The sequence below is a fragment of the Platalea leucorodia genome (genome assembly GCF_965183815.1).
Source record: "Platalea leucorodia genome assembly, chromosome: 12".
NCBI lineage: Eukaryota > Metazoa > Chordata > Aves > Pelecaniformes > Threskiornithidae > Platalea > Platalea leucorodia.
Window position 1 is genome coordinate 7,197,164 of NC_138834.1, and position 18,835 is coordinate 7,215,998.

The 18,835-nt window shown below is 46.9% G+C and overlaps 2 protein-coding genes across 3 annotated transcripts in view; one reads left to right on the top strand and one right to left on the bottom strand.

Moving 5' to 3' along the window:
* Positions 1 to 1,182: 1,182 nt before the first annotated feature.
* Positions 1,183 to 11,189, top strand: RNF34 (ring finger protein 34). 2 transcript variants are annotated; one of them, XM_082324670.1, is made up of 6 exons: positions 1,183 to 1,297; positions 4,996 to 5,214; positions 6,590 to 6,979; positions 7,296 to 7,352; positions 7,600 to 7,801; positions 9,241 to 11,188. In XM_082324670.1, exons 1-6 carry the CDS (start codon positions 1,292 to 1,294, stop codon positions 9,426 to 9,428), a joined length of 1,062 nt encoding a protein of 353 aa, XP_082180796.1. In that variant the 5' UTR covers positions 1,183 to 1,291; the 3' UTR covers positions 9,429 to 11,188. The 2 variants fall into 2 exon arrangements, with proteins under 2 accessions (XP_082180796.1, XP_082180797.1); XM_082324671.1 differs by lacking the exon at positions 1,183 to 1,297 and adding an exon at positions 1,421 to 1,677 and having other exon boundaries at positions 9,241 to 11,189.
* Positions 11,190 to 12,496: 1,307 nt separating this feature from the next.
* Positions 12,497 to 18,835, bottom strand: part of KDM2B (lysine demethylase 2B) — a 63,096-nt gene continuing 56,757 nt past the window's right edge. The window contains exons 9-15 of the mRNA XM_082325096.1: positions 18,617 to 18,655; positions 16,269 to 16,942; positions 14,627 to 14,790; positions 13,995 to 14,156; positions 13,627 to 13,728; positions 13,084 to 13,302; positions 12,497 to 12,686 (exon numbers count right to left, since the gene is read on the bottom strand). Coding sequence (XP_082181222.1) covers positions 12,505 to 12,686; positions 13,084 to 13,302; positions 13,627 to 13,728; positions 13,995 to 14,156; positions 14,627 to 14,790; positions 16,269 to 16,942; positions 18,617 to 18,655 — 1,542 coding nt within the window. The 3' untranslated portion in view covers positions 12,497 to 12,504. The remainder of the gene's footprint in view (positions 12,687 to 13,083; positions 13,303 to 13,626; positions 13,729 to 13,994; positions 14,157 to 14,626; positions 14,791 to 16,268; positions 16,943 to 18,616; positions 18,656 to 18,835) is intronic.

Here is an 18,835-nt window from a genome sequence, read left to right on the forward strand (position 1 = left end):
CAGCTTTTCAGTTGCTTTGGCTAAAATTGCAAGCTATTGGCGAAAAAAACCCCAAAACCTAATGTGACATTTTAAATTAAATTACGCGTAAAAGTTCATAGCGTATCAAAAGCTTGTCGAGGAGCATAAGCATTTCCAAAAAGAGCTGACCTGATTTTGAATTGAGATGTGGTGTCAGTGCAAATCCAGAAGTTGGACTGCACGAAGTATGGGCTCTTGATGCGAAAGCTGCCAAGACGGTGCCATTCTCGTGGCAATTACATACCGATTTTTTTTTTTTGACTCAGTTCTTGTATCTGACTTGCTCCAAAAATAGATCCAGCCTGCAGAAATTATTAAAGATTGCATGCAACCTTTTGTACAGGTACGTTTGATTTGTGGTCAAAACTTATTTCCAGCCACTTTTGTCTGTACCTCTTTTTGGCAAAGGCCTCCTTAGTTCTTGGCCCTGTGTGCTTTTATGTAAAGCTTTCCTGAAGACTTGGTTGGGTTTGTATTGTTGGGGTTTCTTTAATGTTATCTTCTGGTTAAAAGCTTTCAGTTCTTACAACTTATGATTATTATTTTTTATACGTATCCCATTCATAGCATAGGGAAAATAATAACGGCATCTAGAAGCTAGCTGGAAGTGGGTTTTTAAATAATAAACCTTCTTTTCTATTATTTAAAGATTACCACCAAAGGGCTTGGTAGAATAATCAGCACCTTGGCCTTTTTCCTACAGCACCGCGGCTTTTAATTCTATTTGTGACAATGTGTGGGACTGCCGGATTCCCCCCCGCCCAGCGCCGGGCCCCTCGCTCCCCACGCCCAGGAGGAGCTCGCTCGGCGGCTCACAGCCACCCTCACCCGGGAGGACAGGCAGCGTCCGTGTACACCTGCTCCAGGACACAGGAAAAAACCAAACCCACCCAAAACCATGAGGTAAAAGTTCCCTTTTATTTCAGTGACATCACTATTTACGCACTTACATCTGCCAGTGGCCTCTTTTTTCCGTGTTTGAGAGGTATTTTCGCGCCCCCCCCCCCCCCCCGCGCCCGCGGAACCTCCGCGCCCGCCCTCGCCAACACACAGGCGCTTCCTCTCCTCCCATTGGCTCCGCCCGCTCGCTGTCGGCGGCGGGGCAACCAATGGCGTGCGGCGCGGCTGGAAGGCCCGCCCTCCGTGAGGCGGCCCGCTGGAGCGCCGCGCAGGGCGGGGGCCCGCTCGCCGGGGGTCGCCGCGGCGGACGGCGCCCGGTTGAGGCGGCAGCGGACGGTGCTGGAGCGCGAGTGGCGGCGGTGGAGCGGCCATGAAGGTGACGGGGGGGGTTCCTCTGGCCGGGAGAGTGTCTTTTCCCCTCGCCGCGGGGAGGGAGGAGGGGGGCGAACCGGCGGGTGACGGGGCCGGGACCCTGGTGGGACGGGCCGTGCCGCCCCTCCCTCCTCGCCTCAGGCCGCCCCGCCCGGCCGCTGTCGCTCCCCGGGCCTGTCCCGTTACCGAGGGATGCCGGGGTGGGGGCCGCCTTGCCGAGGAGCCCCGGCGCCCTCCACTGACTCAGCAGCCGGGCAAGGCCTGGTGCCGCCGCCTGAGGCGAGCCCCCGCCCCCGTCTCCACACACCCTCCGCGGTCGATCCCCGCCGGCGGCGGCCGAAGGATTAGCGGGGCTGCGAACGGGACGGAGCCGGGCTCGGGGCGGTGCGTGGGGGCCGGGCCTGTGCGGGGGCGGCGGTGGGGAGCCAGCCGGTGTGCGGGGGGCACGGCGGGGAGGGCCGGCTCCGGCCGGCCGCGGGCTTCGCTCCCCAAAGGCGCTTCTCCGCGTCCGAGGTTGCCGTTGTGCCTTCAGGTCGGGGCTGAGGGTTGTGGTGAGCGGGGATCTCTCAGTTCGGCAGGTTCCGAGGGGTGCTCGATCCCTGGAAAAGCTTTGCTTGATCTCAGGGTGGGTGTTAAAGACGAAATTTCAGCTAAAAAAGAATAAAAATCCCTTCTGCTGCTCTGCTTTTCGTCTGCTGGCTTTGATCCTGCTCGCACAGATGCGTAAGAAGCAGCATGCAGCCTCCCAGCTTCTTGGGGTGGGTGTCTTTCTGAGGTGATATTCTCATCAGGTTACTAACTGCCCTTAAAGCCAAAAACAAGAGCAGGGAAGTTCAAACGCACTATTTTGCCCTTATAGGATGCACGTAAGGTATGGAGAGAGAAGATAGCTGATGGCAGCTTGTGAGAAGAGAATATGGAAGCAGTGACTGATGTAGTTGGAAAGGCTTTTGGTGCAGAAATTAGCAAAATTTTAACTAATTCTCAAGGGAAGGAGTTTTTGTTTTAGTGCGTGTCATTAGTGTCTTGTATTGGTGCTTTTCAGCATGGTCTAATTTCTTTTACAGAATAATATGAAGAGTCTAGACACTGTGTAATTCAATTATTGGTTAATGACACTAGTGCATAGAAGGAATCCACAGCTGACTTAGGTTAAGGAGAAGATGAATGATGCTCATGTTGCCTTACTTTTCACCTTAAATGGCTGAGTGCTTGGCCATAAACGTAAAGAGATTTTGTTTGACAACATTCGTGTATCAAAAATGGGTAACAAAAACTTCCTAAGTATATATTTATTTAGTGTCGACAGTGATGTCTGAGCAGTTGTTGCAGGCTCTTGAGTAAAATAAGTCGAAGAAGCAGGTGTTAAACTGTCAGGCAAGGGTTGTGGTAGCGACTATGTTATGTCCTTTTAGTCGTTGTGTGTCCTGCTGCTGCCGTGGCCCCCTGAAAAAGACCACAGTCATATAATGAAGCAAGTTGAATCCTGACAGACCCTTTTGGTTCATTGTTTTATTTTTCAGTTATTTGTGTGCCGCTGTTTTAAAATCTTTTAAATATAAAGCTAGCTCGTCAGTTTTTAAGACTACGTGAAGAATTAATGTTTCTGCAACTGACAACTTCCCCTTAAGACGAGAAAAAAAACTTTTTAAAAGCCCCAAGTTTTAAAACTTGGAGCTCTCTTGGATTAAGTCATTGGTTTTCAGAACGTATTTGTGAAAAGTTAATTAGTCTTGCCTAATAAACTAGGATAATTGTGCCTAACTTGTTTTGTACAGGAAAAATTAGTATTGATCTGTTTCCACTCTTTATTATTGAAAAGCAGAAATCAAGTCTTAGTGTGATGATAGCTTAATGATTGTCACGAAAGTCTGATGCCACTTCAGACAGGCTCCAAGTGCGCGGCGTATCCGCGAGCGCAGCCACGTGCTGAGGCTACCTGTGTCTTGGCTGGAGGTCAGGGAAGAGCCACTGGAGTTCATCCCCCTTGAACTCCGTTCGCAGGAAGCTTAGGAAGATTTTCTCCTATGCGTGGGGAGCCCACAGCATGGAGGTTTCTTGTTATGCCTAGGATGAATTTTGCTCTTGAAAGACCGGTAAAATTAGACTAGTGAATTTAATTTGTTGCATGTATATTTGATGTTATTACTGCACACAGTGTTATGTGTTGTACAGCTTAGAAGCAGAAGGACCGCCTGTGTTTGATATTTCGCTGTATTGCAACACTTTTAATGTCAGCTTACAACAGTAAAAGTGAAGTACCAGGTTTGTGTGGGTTGGAGAGATGCTTTTGATGTTCCATACTTAAGGCACTTACACAAAGGTGGTGTTGTAGAACATGTTTGGTCCTATGGCATTGTTTTTGTCAGCTTCTCTTTAAACCAGAGTGAGGACTCTTTTCTTCCCTTTTGTGCTCAGTGGTTTGAAAGATGTTCTGGTGTATCCCCAGTTATTGTGTTAAGTTCACATAAATGTAACAGGACTGTTCAGTTCAGGGGAAATGTGCAATTTAATATAGAAATTAGTCTAGTTACTAAAGGAATTAAAGCACCATCATTACTGAGCTGAAGTGCATGTTCTGGTTTTACAGCAAGAACTACAAGTCTCAAAAGCAATTATTTTATGTCTTCATTCTTTGGAAAAAAAAGATGCCACCCTGGAATGAAAAACAGAACAGCTCTGACCAGCATAGTTAAGAAAAAAAGTATGGGAAGAAAAAACAAACAAACAAACAAACCAACCAACCAACCAAAAATGTTTAAAGGAAGTTATACCACTCAGCTTCCTTTCAGAAAGAACCTGATGCGATTCTGTTTGCCTTTTTTTTTTTTTTTTTAGTAGGTTTCAGTGAGCCACATGACAGTGATTAAACATGTGACCCAAACAACTTGGAGTCCAAATTCCAGCGTTAAGTAGAATATGTACTTTCGATAAAGAATCTAGTGCGAAAGGCTTTCAAGGATAAAAAGTAGCAATTTATTTTTGCATTTAGAATTTTTTGTAGTGTTTTAAGATTAAATTGTATGACTCAAAACTGAAATTCAATCAATATAGAATAAGTTCATTTAGAGTTATTTTAATTTTTGTTAGACATTTTGTAAGACAACAAAGCAGCAAGTTCAGAGAGGTCTTGATAAACATTTCCCTCTCAGAGAAACTAGACCATAACTGGTTTCTAATGAAGATTGGTTTGTTACTTTGAAGATCCAGCAACATTTTTTACAGAGACTTTTATTGTGAGTCATATAAGAGCTGGATTAGTTCTGGAGAAGATCCTGCAGGGGACAGCTCTGCACTAATCATGATAAATTGTTGTGTTGCTGCATCATTTCGGGTTTTGCCCCTCACCTATGACTGGCTATTAGGCTCTTCCTTCTTTGCTCTGCTATTGCGTTACCTCCTCAAATTCCTTACCCTTTTCGTGTGGAACTCTGCTAGAAAAGGAGTTATGAAAGCGAGCTCCTTGTGCCTGCGTGAGCCTCTCGGAAGCAAATCTTGCCTACTTTGGTTTGCAGCTGGGAGGTGGAGATTATTGGGCTGTTATAGACGTTAGTGTGCTGAATTCCCGGTGCTCTGGGAATTCACACCACATGCTTTTGGGATGATGACAGATGGAGTGAAGTCGCTCTTCAGTAGTAAGTCGCATCTGATGTGGGCTTTCAGCTATTAATTTTCTTTTTTTTGCTTTGTGAATGTTTTCAGGCGGGAGCTACTTCCATGTGGGCTTCCTGCTGTGGATTGCTGAATGAAGTCATGGGTACTGGAGCTGTCCGTGGCCAGCAGGCTGGCTTTGGGGGAGGCGCTGGCCCATTCAGATTTGCACCAAATACAGACTTCTCGGCATATCCACCTCCAGCTGCGGCGGGTGCTAACATAGTTTGCAAAGCCTGTGGACTTTCCTTTTCAGTTTTTAGGAAAAAAGTGAGTATATTTCCTGTTACATAATATTTTTACTCGTATGAACTAATCTGTAGGCATACTGGGAGATGAACGTGTGTTTTGCCTTAGGTAAGGAAACCCGAGGCAGATAGCCAGGAAGGGAGTAAGTGCCTTATTCTGAGGTCACAGGAAATTAATGTCAGACAGGATTAGAAGTCAGGAGGTCTGATGTTCATTAATCGGTGACACATTGGATCTGGTCTGACCTAAAAATTAGTGGATTCTAATTTGTAAGATGTCTTTTAGCTTCAGAATCTTAAACACTAAACCACATCTAGTTTTGAAGATGATACCAAACATAGTGGTTGGGTACCGGAATGAACAAACTGGGTGATGGAAAAGCTAAAAACTCACAATTTAGTATAACAGCTACTTTCTGTGAAATACTCGTGTAATTCTGTTTGTTTTCTAACCACATTTAGTTCTGTTAAATGCTATTGCACTCCAACACCCTCTTCCTTCGTTTGGAGGCAGGCTGGTGGGTTAATGCAGATAAATGAAAATGAGACTGTTAGTATTATTTCTGTGTATCATGACTGTCCAGCATCATTATTTTGTCCACTCAGTGACCTAATTCTCTGCAGCTCTTTTAGATAAACATGAAGCCTCTTTCCTCAGTTTGTGTGTTCCGTTTCCCCTTCGGTTCCCCCTTCCTTGCATGGCAAACACTTCGTTGAATTAAGTGTTGTGTAGGGACGTTTCCTGAAGCTATATTAATTTACTAAAATCCTGAAAAAATCGAAGAGTTTGGATTTGTTCACAGCAGATGAGATGACCATTTAAAATCACTTTGCCTAAAGTCTTGCCTGTTCTAGCTTTTGTGTATTGTAGTGGGTCTTTTGAACAAAGCTCTCTTCAGAAATGACATCTGTGCATCTGGGGAGTATTTACCTACCATGTGATTCATCACATTTATGGCCTACTTTGAATTCTTTGAATCAATGGAGGAAGAAATATGTTCTGTAAAGTTTGGGGATCACACTGTTTTCACACATGTGGAAAGAGCCGTGACAGTATACTCAAAAGTATTTTAACATACCATAAAATTGACTGGCTTTCAAGTTCGTTTATTGTGTAAACTACAACTTGAGTACTTTATTGTTTATTCATAATGTTTTATTCATTGAAACCTCAAATCAGCTGACAGTAGTGCTACAAACGCAGCGGACTGCTTTGGAACACCTGCAAAACTATTTGACAGGGCAGTTTTCTAGACTTTCATCCTAAAAATGATGTATGTCAAAACTGACGATTAAGACACTAATAGTAGATTACGTAGCCTGGGGAAAGAGCGAGCGGGGTCTAGATCTGTGTTCTGTGACATACAGCTGAACGGTTATTTTCTCTTTCTACTCAGCATGTGTGTTGTGACTGCAAGAAGGATTTTTGCTCAGTTTGTTCGGTCTTACAAGAGAACCTCAGAAGATGTTCCACTTGTCACTTGCTGCAAGAAACAGCCTTTCAGCGACCTCAGCTAATGCGATTGAAAGTAAAGGATCTGCGTCAGTATCTGATTCTCCGAAACATACCAACGGATACTTGCAGAGAGAAAGAAGACTTGGTGGATCTTGTGCTGTGCCATCATGGATTAGGTTCGGAGGAGGATATGGACGCTAGTAGCTTGCATTCGTCACGGTCACAGACTTCGGGGTTTTTTGCTCATCCATTTTCTATGTCTGTATCGGTGTCGTCTCAAGGAGAACTTGCAAACAGAAGGGGAAGCACAGGAAATGGAACACCTTTACGGGTACAATAATTAACATGTGTTTTATGGTATAGCGTAGCTTTTTGTTTTTTAATAGTTATGCATCGCTTTAAAATAAAACGCCATTTGGTGCAGTTCAGGGTGGCAGGAAAAATGCCTTTTGTATCTCTCGCCTGAAAACAGAAGATTACTAGATAAGATTACGAGGTTAGATGGTAGAGGTGACTTAATTTGATAATGATTGGTAGCAATTGAAACTTCAACATGTCCTTGTCATCTGCGATCAGTTTGGTACAAAGGAAAATATTTTATAAGGGATAATGTGCTTTTATCCTGATTAGTTTCATTTTGTACACAGGGACAAACGGAAACATCTTCTATAACTAATGAAGAAGAAGAAAGTGCAGAAGAGCAGGTGAGATATGCACTATCCAAAAAAAGAATTTTTGGCACGTGACACCATAAAGCGTTGAGGTCTCTGTCAGCATTTACTGTCACACTCTAGTTCTTTCAGGGTTCGCTGTGTTTAGCAATGCATGTCTGCAAATACTTGTTTTAAAAAGAATACAACTTTAGCCAAGCTGCTGCAGCTTAATGTAGCACCAGATCTGGTGCTCTGAACTTACCGGGACAGTTAAAAACATACAATTGATGTGTTTCAGACCCCTGGATTGTCCAGAAAGCGAGCGAGGGCATCTTTGTCCGATATTTCAAGTCTGGAAGACATTGAAGGGTTGAGTGTTCGGCAGCTGAAGGAAATACTTGCGTGTAATTTTGTCAACTACTCAGGATGCTGTGAAAAATGGGAACTTGTGGAAAAAGTGAGCAGACTGTACAGAGAGAGTGAGGAAAACCACAAGACACGTAGGTTTACATTTAATTCTCACTTTCTTAAGACTCCTTATTATCTGATTTCCAGTAGCTGGTTCTGCCAACAGAAGGACCTGGTAGCGAACTTGGTCTGCTCAGCCGGAACAACTGGGAAGTGTGTTTTAACAACTCAGCTGCATCTAGAGTAGTTGAACATGGGTCTAGTGAGTAAATGAAGCTTTCCAGGATTGTGCTGGTTTTTTGAGACTGCTTTCCAAAGCTCAGAGAGCTCAGCTTTCAGGGTGAAGGTGAAATTGCACAACTGAGAACCGTGAAACTTGGCACCTCCGCGTCCTTTATTAGCTTTCCCAAGGTATGAGCCAGAGAGCTGCTCAGTAGCTGTCAACAGACCAAAGCAATTCAGGTCCTTCGCTGTGGTGGAGAATTGAAAGCTACCGTGGCAGAAGTCCAAGTTCAAGTGGTTTGGTCTCAGTCCGTGTTTTCATGACAAGGTGGTTCTGTGGCTGCAGCGCCGTGACGGGTGTTGTTCTGCCCTCTGTTACGTTCAACAATTGGAGTCTTTCATTTGTGTGATCGTAGTATATCCGCAGACCGATTCACAAAGCATAATCTGAGGAGCAACTTTTTGATGTCCTTGCTCGCCTGGCTCGTCATTCCTGCGTCCAGCAGTCAGTCAGGCTGTAAAGAACAGGGGGCTGCGGTGACTGGAAAACTTATTAGCCCTGGGCCACTTCACAGGCAGATTGTACCAGCACATAGGCTGCAGGGCCGGTGATAATCAGGTGTGAAATAGCCAGCTAATTGGGGTGGAGAAGGAGTGTGAAGGTGGGGGACTGTTAGTAAATGTCAGAACATGGCTTACGCGAGACCTGCAGTTCGGTCATAAACTAGAATTGAAAACCTGCCTGAAATCAAGCTTTAAACTCACAATTTTATTTTTTTTTCACCATGGTCTGATGGAACATTTGGTTATTGATAGGGGATGTTGTCTGTTTGCAATGAAACTTGACAGGTTCTGTTCAGTTCTGCCATCTTTACGGCCTACTTAAGGCTTCCACTTCCTACTCTGCTTTATTATTATTGTGTTTAATCTTCTGGGGAAAGTGTTCTGCCAAATGAAGTAAGCTCAGAGATGGAAAACCAACATGCTCTGAATTTTAATCCAGCACATTATTTCAGTGTCATTATGTTCTGCATTGAAAACGGTCTCTGAGTTTAAAGAACAAAGACAAATATTGGATGTTCACTTAGGGACTTTCTAGTTCTTGTTTCTTTGGTGGATTTTTTTTGTTTGTTTGTTTGTTTTTTTGAAGGAATATAGAGTAATTCTTAGCTGTGGGTTAGAAAAACTATTGTGAACAGGGAGCAGCACTACAAATTAGCTGTCTGTGTATTTTAGCGGTTGCCTGAGCTAAACTTAACTGGTTTTGCAGGGCCTGAGTGCCATGACCTCCCTCTCTGCTGTGTTTCAGAGGGCGAGAAGATGCAGCTGAACGACAACGACGATAACCTGTGTCGGATCTGCATGGACGCGGTGATCGACTGCGTCCTGCTGGAGTGCGGCCACATGGTCACTTGCACCAAGTGCGGCAAGAGGATGAGCGAGTGCCCCATCTGCCGCCAGTACGTTGTACGGGCTGTGCACGTGTTCAAATCTTAAACCAAGACCAAAAAACGGATTTTCTAGTCACCCTTCCAGCATTTCTGTGGGCGGGAGTGCCGAACCTTGGGGCGTATGTCAGCTTTTTAGTTCTTGATAAACGCAACATTTGGACCATCAGGATCTAGAAGTTTATGAAATGTTTTTCTACAGCATATGGAATCCTGCGGTTGGGCGGCACAACAGGATGCCTGCGCGTGCAGTAACAGCGCTGCCCGACTTACCTTAAACCCCACAAACTGTTCGAGTCAAACTGTTTACAGCAGTTCTTGCTCTCTTCTGAAGAATAGCACCTCTGACTAGCGCATCCAGTACTCAGCAAGCGGTACCTTCGCTCGACCGTATTAGCGTGTTACGTTGTCTAGTGCATTAGAAGCGAGGAATGTATCAGTTGAATATTCAGCTTTTACGTAATTGTAGAATGTAACTGTTCCGACGCTGCCCCTGCGACAGCGTTAACAGTAGAACATACGACTGTAGAAAGCGCTGCCATTAACCGTACCTGCACAGAAGCCCTTAAGCAATCTCTCTATGCCGATTGCTTCGTTCAGAATGTCTGCCATTACCCGTGTGCTGTCCTGGCCCTCCTCCGTCAACGTACAAAAAGCTCCGTCACTTCGCAGGGCTCAGTCGTTTCGCAGGGCTCTGCCACGTGGTATCCAAATACCGATGACTGAGTGTTTTCTAGTTTAGGAATAAAATATTTTTTTAAAAAGGGGTATAGTAAACCGTATTACTGGGGTCCTTAATCCACTCATGCCTATTGTAACTATTAATCTTACGTGTGATGATTGTACGCCGTGTGCCGACAGCCTGATGTTACTGTGAATACTAATCAGGGTCATGAAACTACTTGCTGCTAACATGTGGAATGTACAGCGTTGTTAACCTGAGACGGGGAGGGGTTTATTACGGATAAGGGAAAGGAAACATGGTATTTGCTTAAAACCTCATGCTCACAGACTTTTAGCCAAGGCCAAGTTGCTATTAGCCACGCTTCCCATTGGCTGCCAAGTGACCAGCACTGCTGTCAGCCCTTGGCCCGGTTTCTAGCTGGGCTCTGTGCCAGCGGCAGGGGTAAGGGTCCCCTGGGAGCACGAGTTCTTGTAGGGTATCTGTGACAGAGGACCTGGGGACACTAACGGCAAGAACAGCTCGTTCTGGGGACAGGCTGCCAGACCGAGTCTGGGTAAGAAAGGCGACTGTTAAAAAGGAGAGGCGAGGAAGGCCCTGGTCTCTCCCGGCTGTCAGCAGGGTTGATCAATGAAGCTGCAGCTTCTCCTTTTAATTTCCCATGCGCTCGCAAAGTAACAGAGAGCTCTTAGCTCTGCTACGCTGTCACGCCTGCTCTTGTCTTTTATGTAAAAAACTAATCTGGCTTGAGAAAGTAGCTCCTCCTCAAAATAAACCACACAGCTTCGAGACATGGCTGGTTATTTTTCAGAAGGGAGCAAACCTCTCAATGGCTTTATTTTTTAGAAGTAACTTTTTAATGATACTTAATTCCTGGAGTCTCTGCTCAGTGGGTAAGCTAACAAAGAACATACCTATATGTTATTTCCATGCTGATCATTAGCCACACAAAAATAATAAAGATTTGTGATGGGCTTTCTCAGCCTCGGTCTCTTTTCTTAACCAGCTCTGGGAGGGCCGGTGGCTGCTCAGCTCGGGCTTTGACGTTCTGCTTGAGCTGCCACAGTGTTCCTCCAGCTGGAGGAAGGCACCTGTGTGCATTTTATTCCTTCCTCAGGAAAAATGTACTGAACACGCCACCTGAAAGGCACAGGACGAAGACCAAGTCCCTGGAGCACGACAGGCAGAGGGGCTGCTGCCCTTCCTCCTGGCTTTCACAAGGCTGGAGGCCAGCCCTGCTCCGCGCTCCAGCCCAGCGGTAACCGCGGGGGCTCGCCGCGGTCGCTCCCCGAGCCCCGACAGCTTCCCGCCAAACCAACCCCGCGGTGGAACAGAAACCCGCGGAGCCAGCGCCTGTTTTTGTACAATTGTTTATACAAATTCAACAAAGGTAAAACTGCATCAGGAAGGTCTACGAAAACAACACCGTACAACAATGGCACTTATGAATGCAGAGTTTTACAATCAGGAAATAACCATGTTATAAACCTTAAATGAGAACTCAACTCACACTTCAAAGAAAGAGAGACTACGTTTGACCATTTATTCTACGGCTGGACTCACTGTATAAATTAATTTTATATTGAGTACAAGAGCTCATGCTACAGAGTGAAACCCTCCTATGTGCAAAAGCTGAAATTGGAATTTTTTAAAATTTTGAGAAAAAGGTGATTTCTATACAGATAAAACTTGGCAAAGTGTTTTACTTCAACTATAATTTACACCTTATTTCCACAACATGCTTATGTCACTTCTGAAGTATACAAAGCAGGATATAAACTTCCATTAAAACATGCTTGAAGTTGAAAGTATTAACCTACTTTTCCTGACCTGGGCACGTTTGTAGATAGATACTGTCTACGAAGTATAGGTTAAGTTCTCGCCTACCATAAGTAAAGATAAAAATTGGCAATCAAAACCAAAACACTGGTAATGCATTCAAACATTGCATAAATAATTTTTAAACAATTTTTGTACAAAAATAGTTCTGCATAATGTAAGATGTAACAAAACAAAACGTGTTAAGAAGGCAGAAATGCAGTGCGTGGTCCACTTTAATGACACCAACTTTTTGTTGTTGTTGTTGTTGTTTTAAGAAATGAAAAGCAGAAATCAAATTTACACTACCAAGCACATGCTGTGGTACTTTAAATAACAGTATTTCTTGGAGATCAGTCGTCTTCCGGGTGTGAGCAATTCTCGCCAATAACAGTCGCCTTATGAATTTGCATAAGAGCCAGTGCAGGACATCCCAGGTAGACTGAATTAGTGGCACGGGTTGAAATTCTTAACATGGGTAGTTTCACGTCGTTCTCTCCTCGACAAGAGTTGTAAAATCCAATCGCGGTATTTTTCCAATATTCCAAGTTCCCAATTGAAAATAAAATCCCTACGTGTTCTTAGTCCCTTCCCCCCCGCCCCAGTATTTACACGTGTCCTTTAACTAACTCAGTTTTTGCAGGAGTTTTTCTTCCACTTGCCCAAACTGAACACTTACGGACATTTCCGCTATGAACTGCTCGCAGCCTTCTTTTGTCACTTGCTTGCAGTACCTCAGGTCGATCTGGCAGATGTTTCCGCAACGTTTGAAGTAAGACAGGCACTGATCAGTCACCTTATTGCAGTCTGCCGGGGAGGAAAAAAGAAACACAAAGGGGGAGAAACTTAGCAGCGTGGCTCCGTTTGTTCTCCAGCGCGAGGACGGTTTATCCCGGCTGCGGTAGCGACAGCAAAAGGGCCCAGCCGGCCCCGTCGCCGCTCTCCGACCCCCGCGGCTCTGCCGTGTAACCGACGCGATCCAGCAAAGCGCGCCGGACGCGCGGAGTGGCGGCCCTTGGCAAATGCCCCGTGGGGGATGAGCGAGGTGCAACGCGCGGCTCGGAGGCGGCAGCCCCTCGGCTGTGGGGTGCCCGGAGCTGCGCGGAGCCGGGCAGAACCACCGCCACCGACGAGCGTTTCGCACAAGTCCAACGCCAACAGGCCGCTCCCGTCCTCCCCTCTCCCTTGCGCTTGCGTTGCTTACCTGATAAATTAATTTCCGTTAATGAATCCCGCGTGGTGGTTCCAACCGCGGTCAGCAGGTTAATAGACTGATCCGTCACATGATTACAGTAACTGAGATTGAGTTTGGAGAGCAGAGGCATGTGCCTTATGATCAGCCGCAAAGAAGCATCTGTAATATCCAGGCCAGCCAAACGCAGCTCGACTATGTTCCGTAGTTTGCTCCGGTTGTCGATCTGACCTGGAAAGCGGAGGCAGCAGGTCACTCCCAAAGCCTCACCCCGCGCTGCAAACAGCTGCAGATCTATATGAAATGCACTGTGACACACAACACTGCTGCCCTACGTCCACTTCAGACGCTTTTGCCTGTCTGGAGCTTTGGAGGGGACATCAGCAGGAACACTTGTCCGTTTTTGGAACAGGCACGTGGACAAAGCCACCTCCTGATTTCAAAACAAAAGGGATGAAAGTAACTGCAGGGGCCCAGCGGAATTACAAGTCGGGAATAAGCAGTAGGCTGTGCAGTGCATGCCAGAAAGCAGATCTGATTTGCTCAAAATTTCACCTGAGCTGATATCCGGGCGAATGTGGCATGACCCACAGAACTGCTCCTTCCCTGAACTGGAAGAAAGTGTTTCCATACTCTCTAAAGTACACCCGTTGCAGCCTGAAGAGAAGAAAGTCAGACAGAAAACCAGCACAGTGGCTCAGATGACTGTTCAGCAGCCAGAGAACATCACTCGTTACCCAGCGGCTTCCAGCGAGGAGGTGTTGCAAGTCACTACTTTGAACACCTCGCGCGTCAGCGAAGCCCAGAACCCCGCGGGTGCTAGCTGCGGGGGTTTCTGCCCGTTTCCTCCAAGGGGGACTAGCAGCAGAACGTGCCACAGAGCGGCTGGGACAGGTCTCCCGCGTGCTGCTCCCGCCTGTTACCTGGCCGGTTATCTGTGGGTGGCGACAAGAGGTCTCTCATTTGTGCGTCCTTCAGGCCTTCTGCCCACTGCACGTCCAGAGTTCGGAGCAAAGGACAACTGGAACTACAAAGTGCCGACACTGCTATCCATGAGCACCCTGATAACAGCAGGTCTCGAAGACCTGCAGATACAGAAGAAGTTGGAGCACGTGGCCTACCCAGAGAGACGCCCGCGGCCATCTCTGCTACCGTGCACGGGTCGGGTGAAGCCCAGGGCCGCTCTGACGAACGATCCCAGCACTCCAGGGCAAGCAGGGCCCCCGTAAGCCTTCTCCTGCCCAGCTCGCCATCTCTCCCACCATCTGGAACTCCGTTACTGCGGGTGAGAGCAGACCCCCCCCGCCCCCTCCGCTAATCACGTCAGCACAGGCGCTTTCCACAGCAACGTCACCTGTTGACGAAGACCTGCCTCAAATTAGTTTACCTAGCGTGTCAAGTAGTCACAACATAACCAGTTTGGGGCCTAGTTTAACCCGCCGATGCTTCATTCCTACGTATCCACTCCTCTCCTAGGATACCCTAGACATTCCTCAGAGATCGGATACAAACTGGTTTGCTAAATTCAGAGAAGTGGTCAAAAAACATCACTTACCTGGCAGTCTGTTGATAAGCCAACTCAGCTGCTTTTTAGATATATTTGTCCAGCTAAGATCAAGGGTTACAGGCTGTCTCCTAATAATGCCACTAAGCATAAGTGGAGTGATGGATTTACAATGGTTTAAATCTATTTTGGTCCATAATCTTTTGTCACAGCACCTACCCAAAAAGAAAGAAGCCAACAGCACTTAATTTGGCACTTGTTTTGATTTCTGCAAGATTTTAAAAAGTGTCATTAAGCAGTGGGGCAAACTACAGCATTGAACTGAAAACAGCAAAACCCAGGCTGAGTGATACTAAGGTAAGCACGCCACCGCACAACGTTACGTAGGTTTGAAGTTTCTCCATCAAATACCTCACGCAATAAAGCATGGAATTATTTCCACAGATTTACAAAAGTGTCAACAACTTTGGATCCCGTGCTAAGTCATCACAGCACTTACTAAAATCCATTTTCTAGCCTGACGACAAGCCACACCCTTCTTGCTTACCTTTTGAATATAAAGGCTGTTTTTATATATTACTGTCCCAATTTCCCCTGTGCTTTCCTTACTTAAAACCAGTGAATTTTGTAAAACAGATCCTCCCCTCTCCTGTTCTGTGTTTCTGTGTTATTCCTGTCTACGTGGCTCAGGCGTTTTTACACTCTCTTTGTGGTTCTTTAAGGGCAACAAGCAAGAAGTCCTAACGAGTGTGCAAGATTCTGCATTTTGTCATTTTTTCCATTAGAAAATACTGCACTTACGTGGAAAAGGCATTTACCAGCTTTCTGTGACAGCGAGGAGCCCACGGAGGAGGCACTCCACACACATCATCTCGCACCGAATTATCAACCTCTCAACCTTTCTGCCATTCACCCAGTTTGTTACTAGACTGTGCTAGAAAGGAGTCTCTGTTACAATTTGCCCATCTGTGTGCACATTGCAGCAGAATCCGAGATGACAGCCAACAAGAGACTTTACTACAAGTTCAGTGAAACGTATAAATCTGTCCACTAATGCTTCCCGCTGCCGTACAGTCACCGGCTGTGTTAACGTTCGCACTCCGGTACCCTGGGCACCGAACGGAGTAAATATGATCATGAAGGATTCCTCCATCAGCTCTGCCGGTACAGAACACAGCGAACGGGAGCGCTCTCCACACACCCTCTACAGGGAAACAATCCCCACGGACCTTCGGAGGAGAACACCGAGGGCTCTGGGAGATCTCCACTATATCTCAATAGATATTTAATAGCTGAACTGAACAAACAACTGCATTAGCAGTCAGCGAGTCCTGGGGGCAGAATGACACCAAGACTTAGCATGACCTAGACTGCCTGTTCCAGCAGGCAAGAACATTGTGGTGTCTGCTACAGAACAGGCTGCTCTGGAGCGTTGCGGCCCCGGCAGGCTGACGCCGATGCTGACACACACAATTCCCATCAGAAATGCTGGGAACTGCTGTTCCTGAGAAAGCACCAGCAGACATGCTACTTCTCTAGAGGCTGCTGGTCACCCCTTCTCCTTGGGCTCAACAGAGCTTCAGTGACCACCTGCACACCTCTTCTAGGAGCCATTAGTGCCTCCGTCACCCACTTCCCTTTCGAGTCCATCCCGCTACACATGAGACCTAGCTCGGCTTCCCGCCCTCCTTACCATCTGTTCCAGGTCTTGCAAACTCTCATACAGATGCACAAGTCTCTATGACTGAGGTAGCTAAAGACAGCCATCCAGACTTCCCTCTGCATCACGTGGGCTGCCCCGTCATCCAGGGGGAGCGAGTCCGGAGGGGGGCTGATGGGAGGTGGCCGGATAACGTGCCGTTCCATCTGAATGCATTTGGGAGGAGAGAGCGAAGGCGGTGGCCGGGTAATTCCCCGAGGTGTGCTTCGAAGGCTGGGGATGAGCTGGTGCCTCAGCTCCCGGGGAGTCCCGTTTAACCCTTTGCTGAACCTATGGAGTCTCTCGCTGTTGTTCAAAGCACGCTTAGGTTCCTCATTCTCACTCTCAGGTTCAGATTTGATGGGTTGGTGATTCTCATTGGCAAGGCTGTTCTCGGTTTTTTGGATCTCCTGGTTGAGCTCCTTGCTGAGCTCCTTGCTCAGTTCCTTATTGGGAAGCCGCCTTTTCCGCCTCATCTTGAACTTCTTCTTGTCCCTGGGCTCGGCACCCTCCGTGCTGGGACCTGCAGTGGGCGAGCTGGACCGTGACTGGTCACTATCCTTGGACCTGGGAGGTGCTTCTGGCAGGTCATCCTCTGGCTCCTGCTTGAGGCGCCGCAGGGGTTTGATCATGGCAGTTCGGTCATCTGGAGCCTTCCATGATCGCCGCTGAAAAGGAAGAGACAAGGGCTGACTATTCGAGCAAGAACGTACTCGGCAGTACTTCACATGCGGATGCTCTACACAGGCAGCCCTGCCCGGGGGGGTCGGGCTGCCTGCCAGCACTGGGCCCCACCCGTCCGAGCACAAGGGTACATTCACGGCCAAAGGTATCAAGTTCAAGCGCCATCATGGATGAGGAGTCCAGCTATTGGCTCTCCAGACTCCAAGAGAGTGAGAAATGCATTTATTCACCATGCATAATCCTGCAGATTTAAGGGCCTTACTCATTACGCAGCAGACAATTCACATACAGAAGATACGCAGCACACTATAGACAGCTTTTTCCCCAGCAGGCCAGAAGAAACCAGGCTTGGGACACATTCACTGGGCACCCACTTTAAACACTGGCCGACATGCGTTCGTGCCCAACGGCCAGAAGGTCGATTTCTGAAACCTCCTGAATGGCAATCACCAACTCGCACTGTGGCTGTGCTGTTCTGGCCCTTATTGCTGGATACTCACAGCCTCTTTTAATTACACTTAGCTGCTCCTTTCCATCCTGCTAAACTCTGCTCGCCTTCTCAAGCTTCCCCCACCTCCGGTGCATGCAGAACGGGGAATCTGACTGACGGGTCTGACACACTGTTAGCCTGCCAAGACCTCACGCTGACACGATCTCCAACGCAACGCAGGCTGACAGGGGTGAGCTGGCACCTTCTTCCCTGCCCCGGTCACTGTTCATAACAGCAAACGGCGCTGCACTTGCTCACATTAATCAAATCTCTCTTTGATGCACACCAGATAGAAACGTAAGAGACATACGAACTAGGACCAGGGACGACTTCAAGTCTAATTTGATCACTGCAAGCAAGAAAGAAGCCACCAACTGTTAAAATGAAATAGCTCTAATAAGAAGAGACCTGGACTGGCAAGAAAAGGTGAACTGCTGTGAACACACTTGTTATATCAGAAGGTCTACGCTTTCGCAACAAACTAATTGGATCAAGTCAGTGGATGTGCTCCTGTGCTTCAGACTGTGGCGCACAGCAGAGAAAGCTGATCACTCTGTCTTTAAATTAACATATTGTAAAGGGAGAGGTCACAGTAAGTTAATGACAGGTTAGAATAAAAAAAAAAAAAAATTACACCACCAGACTACTGTCAGCTTGCAGCATCCTTCACACAGGGTACTGACGAGTGCTTAGTTTAAAAGCATCGGACTTCTGTTACCGTGCCAGATTGTGAGATGTAATCAGTACCTGTGTGCCAGGTCGCCCCGGCTCCCTGGGGCGTCAGCGGGGGACTCCAGGGATGTGCTGTGGTACAGACTGCCGAGGGGCTGTGCGGCAGGGGCAAGATTGAACCACACAGGAAGAGCGAAACATCAGTATGGAAACAGAACTTTATTCCTTGGGTCATCAAAAAACAGCTTGCTGCTGTATTTTAATATGGGACAAGAGAACAGAAAATATAAACCCAGACACTACAGCTAAACTACCCTGGAGAGTAAAGGTTTCCATGAGAGAGATATTCTGCAACTTCAAGACGTAAATGCGATAATAAAAATGCCTGCAGTGACACAAGGACATGACTGATAGAGGAACCGGCTCACCATTCAGCTCACATGAAGAAAGGGGATTAAAAGGGATTGAGAACACATCTATTAAAAAAGCAAAGTACCTTCTTCCTGAAGAGTTTCTCTTCTTTTCCAAGTTTTAGCTGTTGGAAGAAAGAAAAGTAAAAACCCCAAAACATGACATTTGTTGTGCTGTCTGATGAAGGTTTGGTGATCCACGGTGCCTTCCTCACGCACTGGGGGGCTTCCATGGAGCAATTCAAGCCATCCATAAACACTGCAGTGAGTCCATAGGGATGGGAAAGGGAAAGCATGGCCAGAAA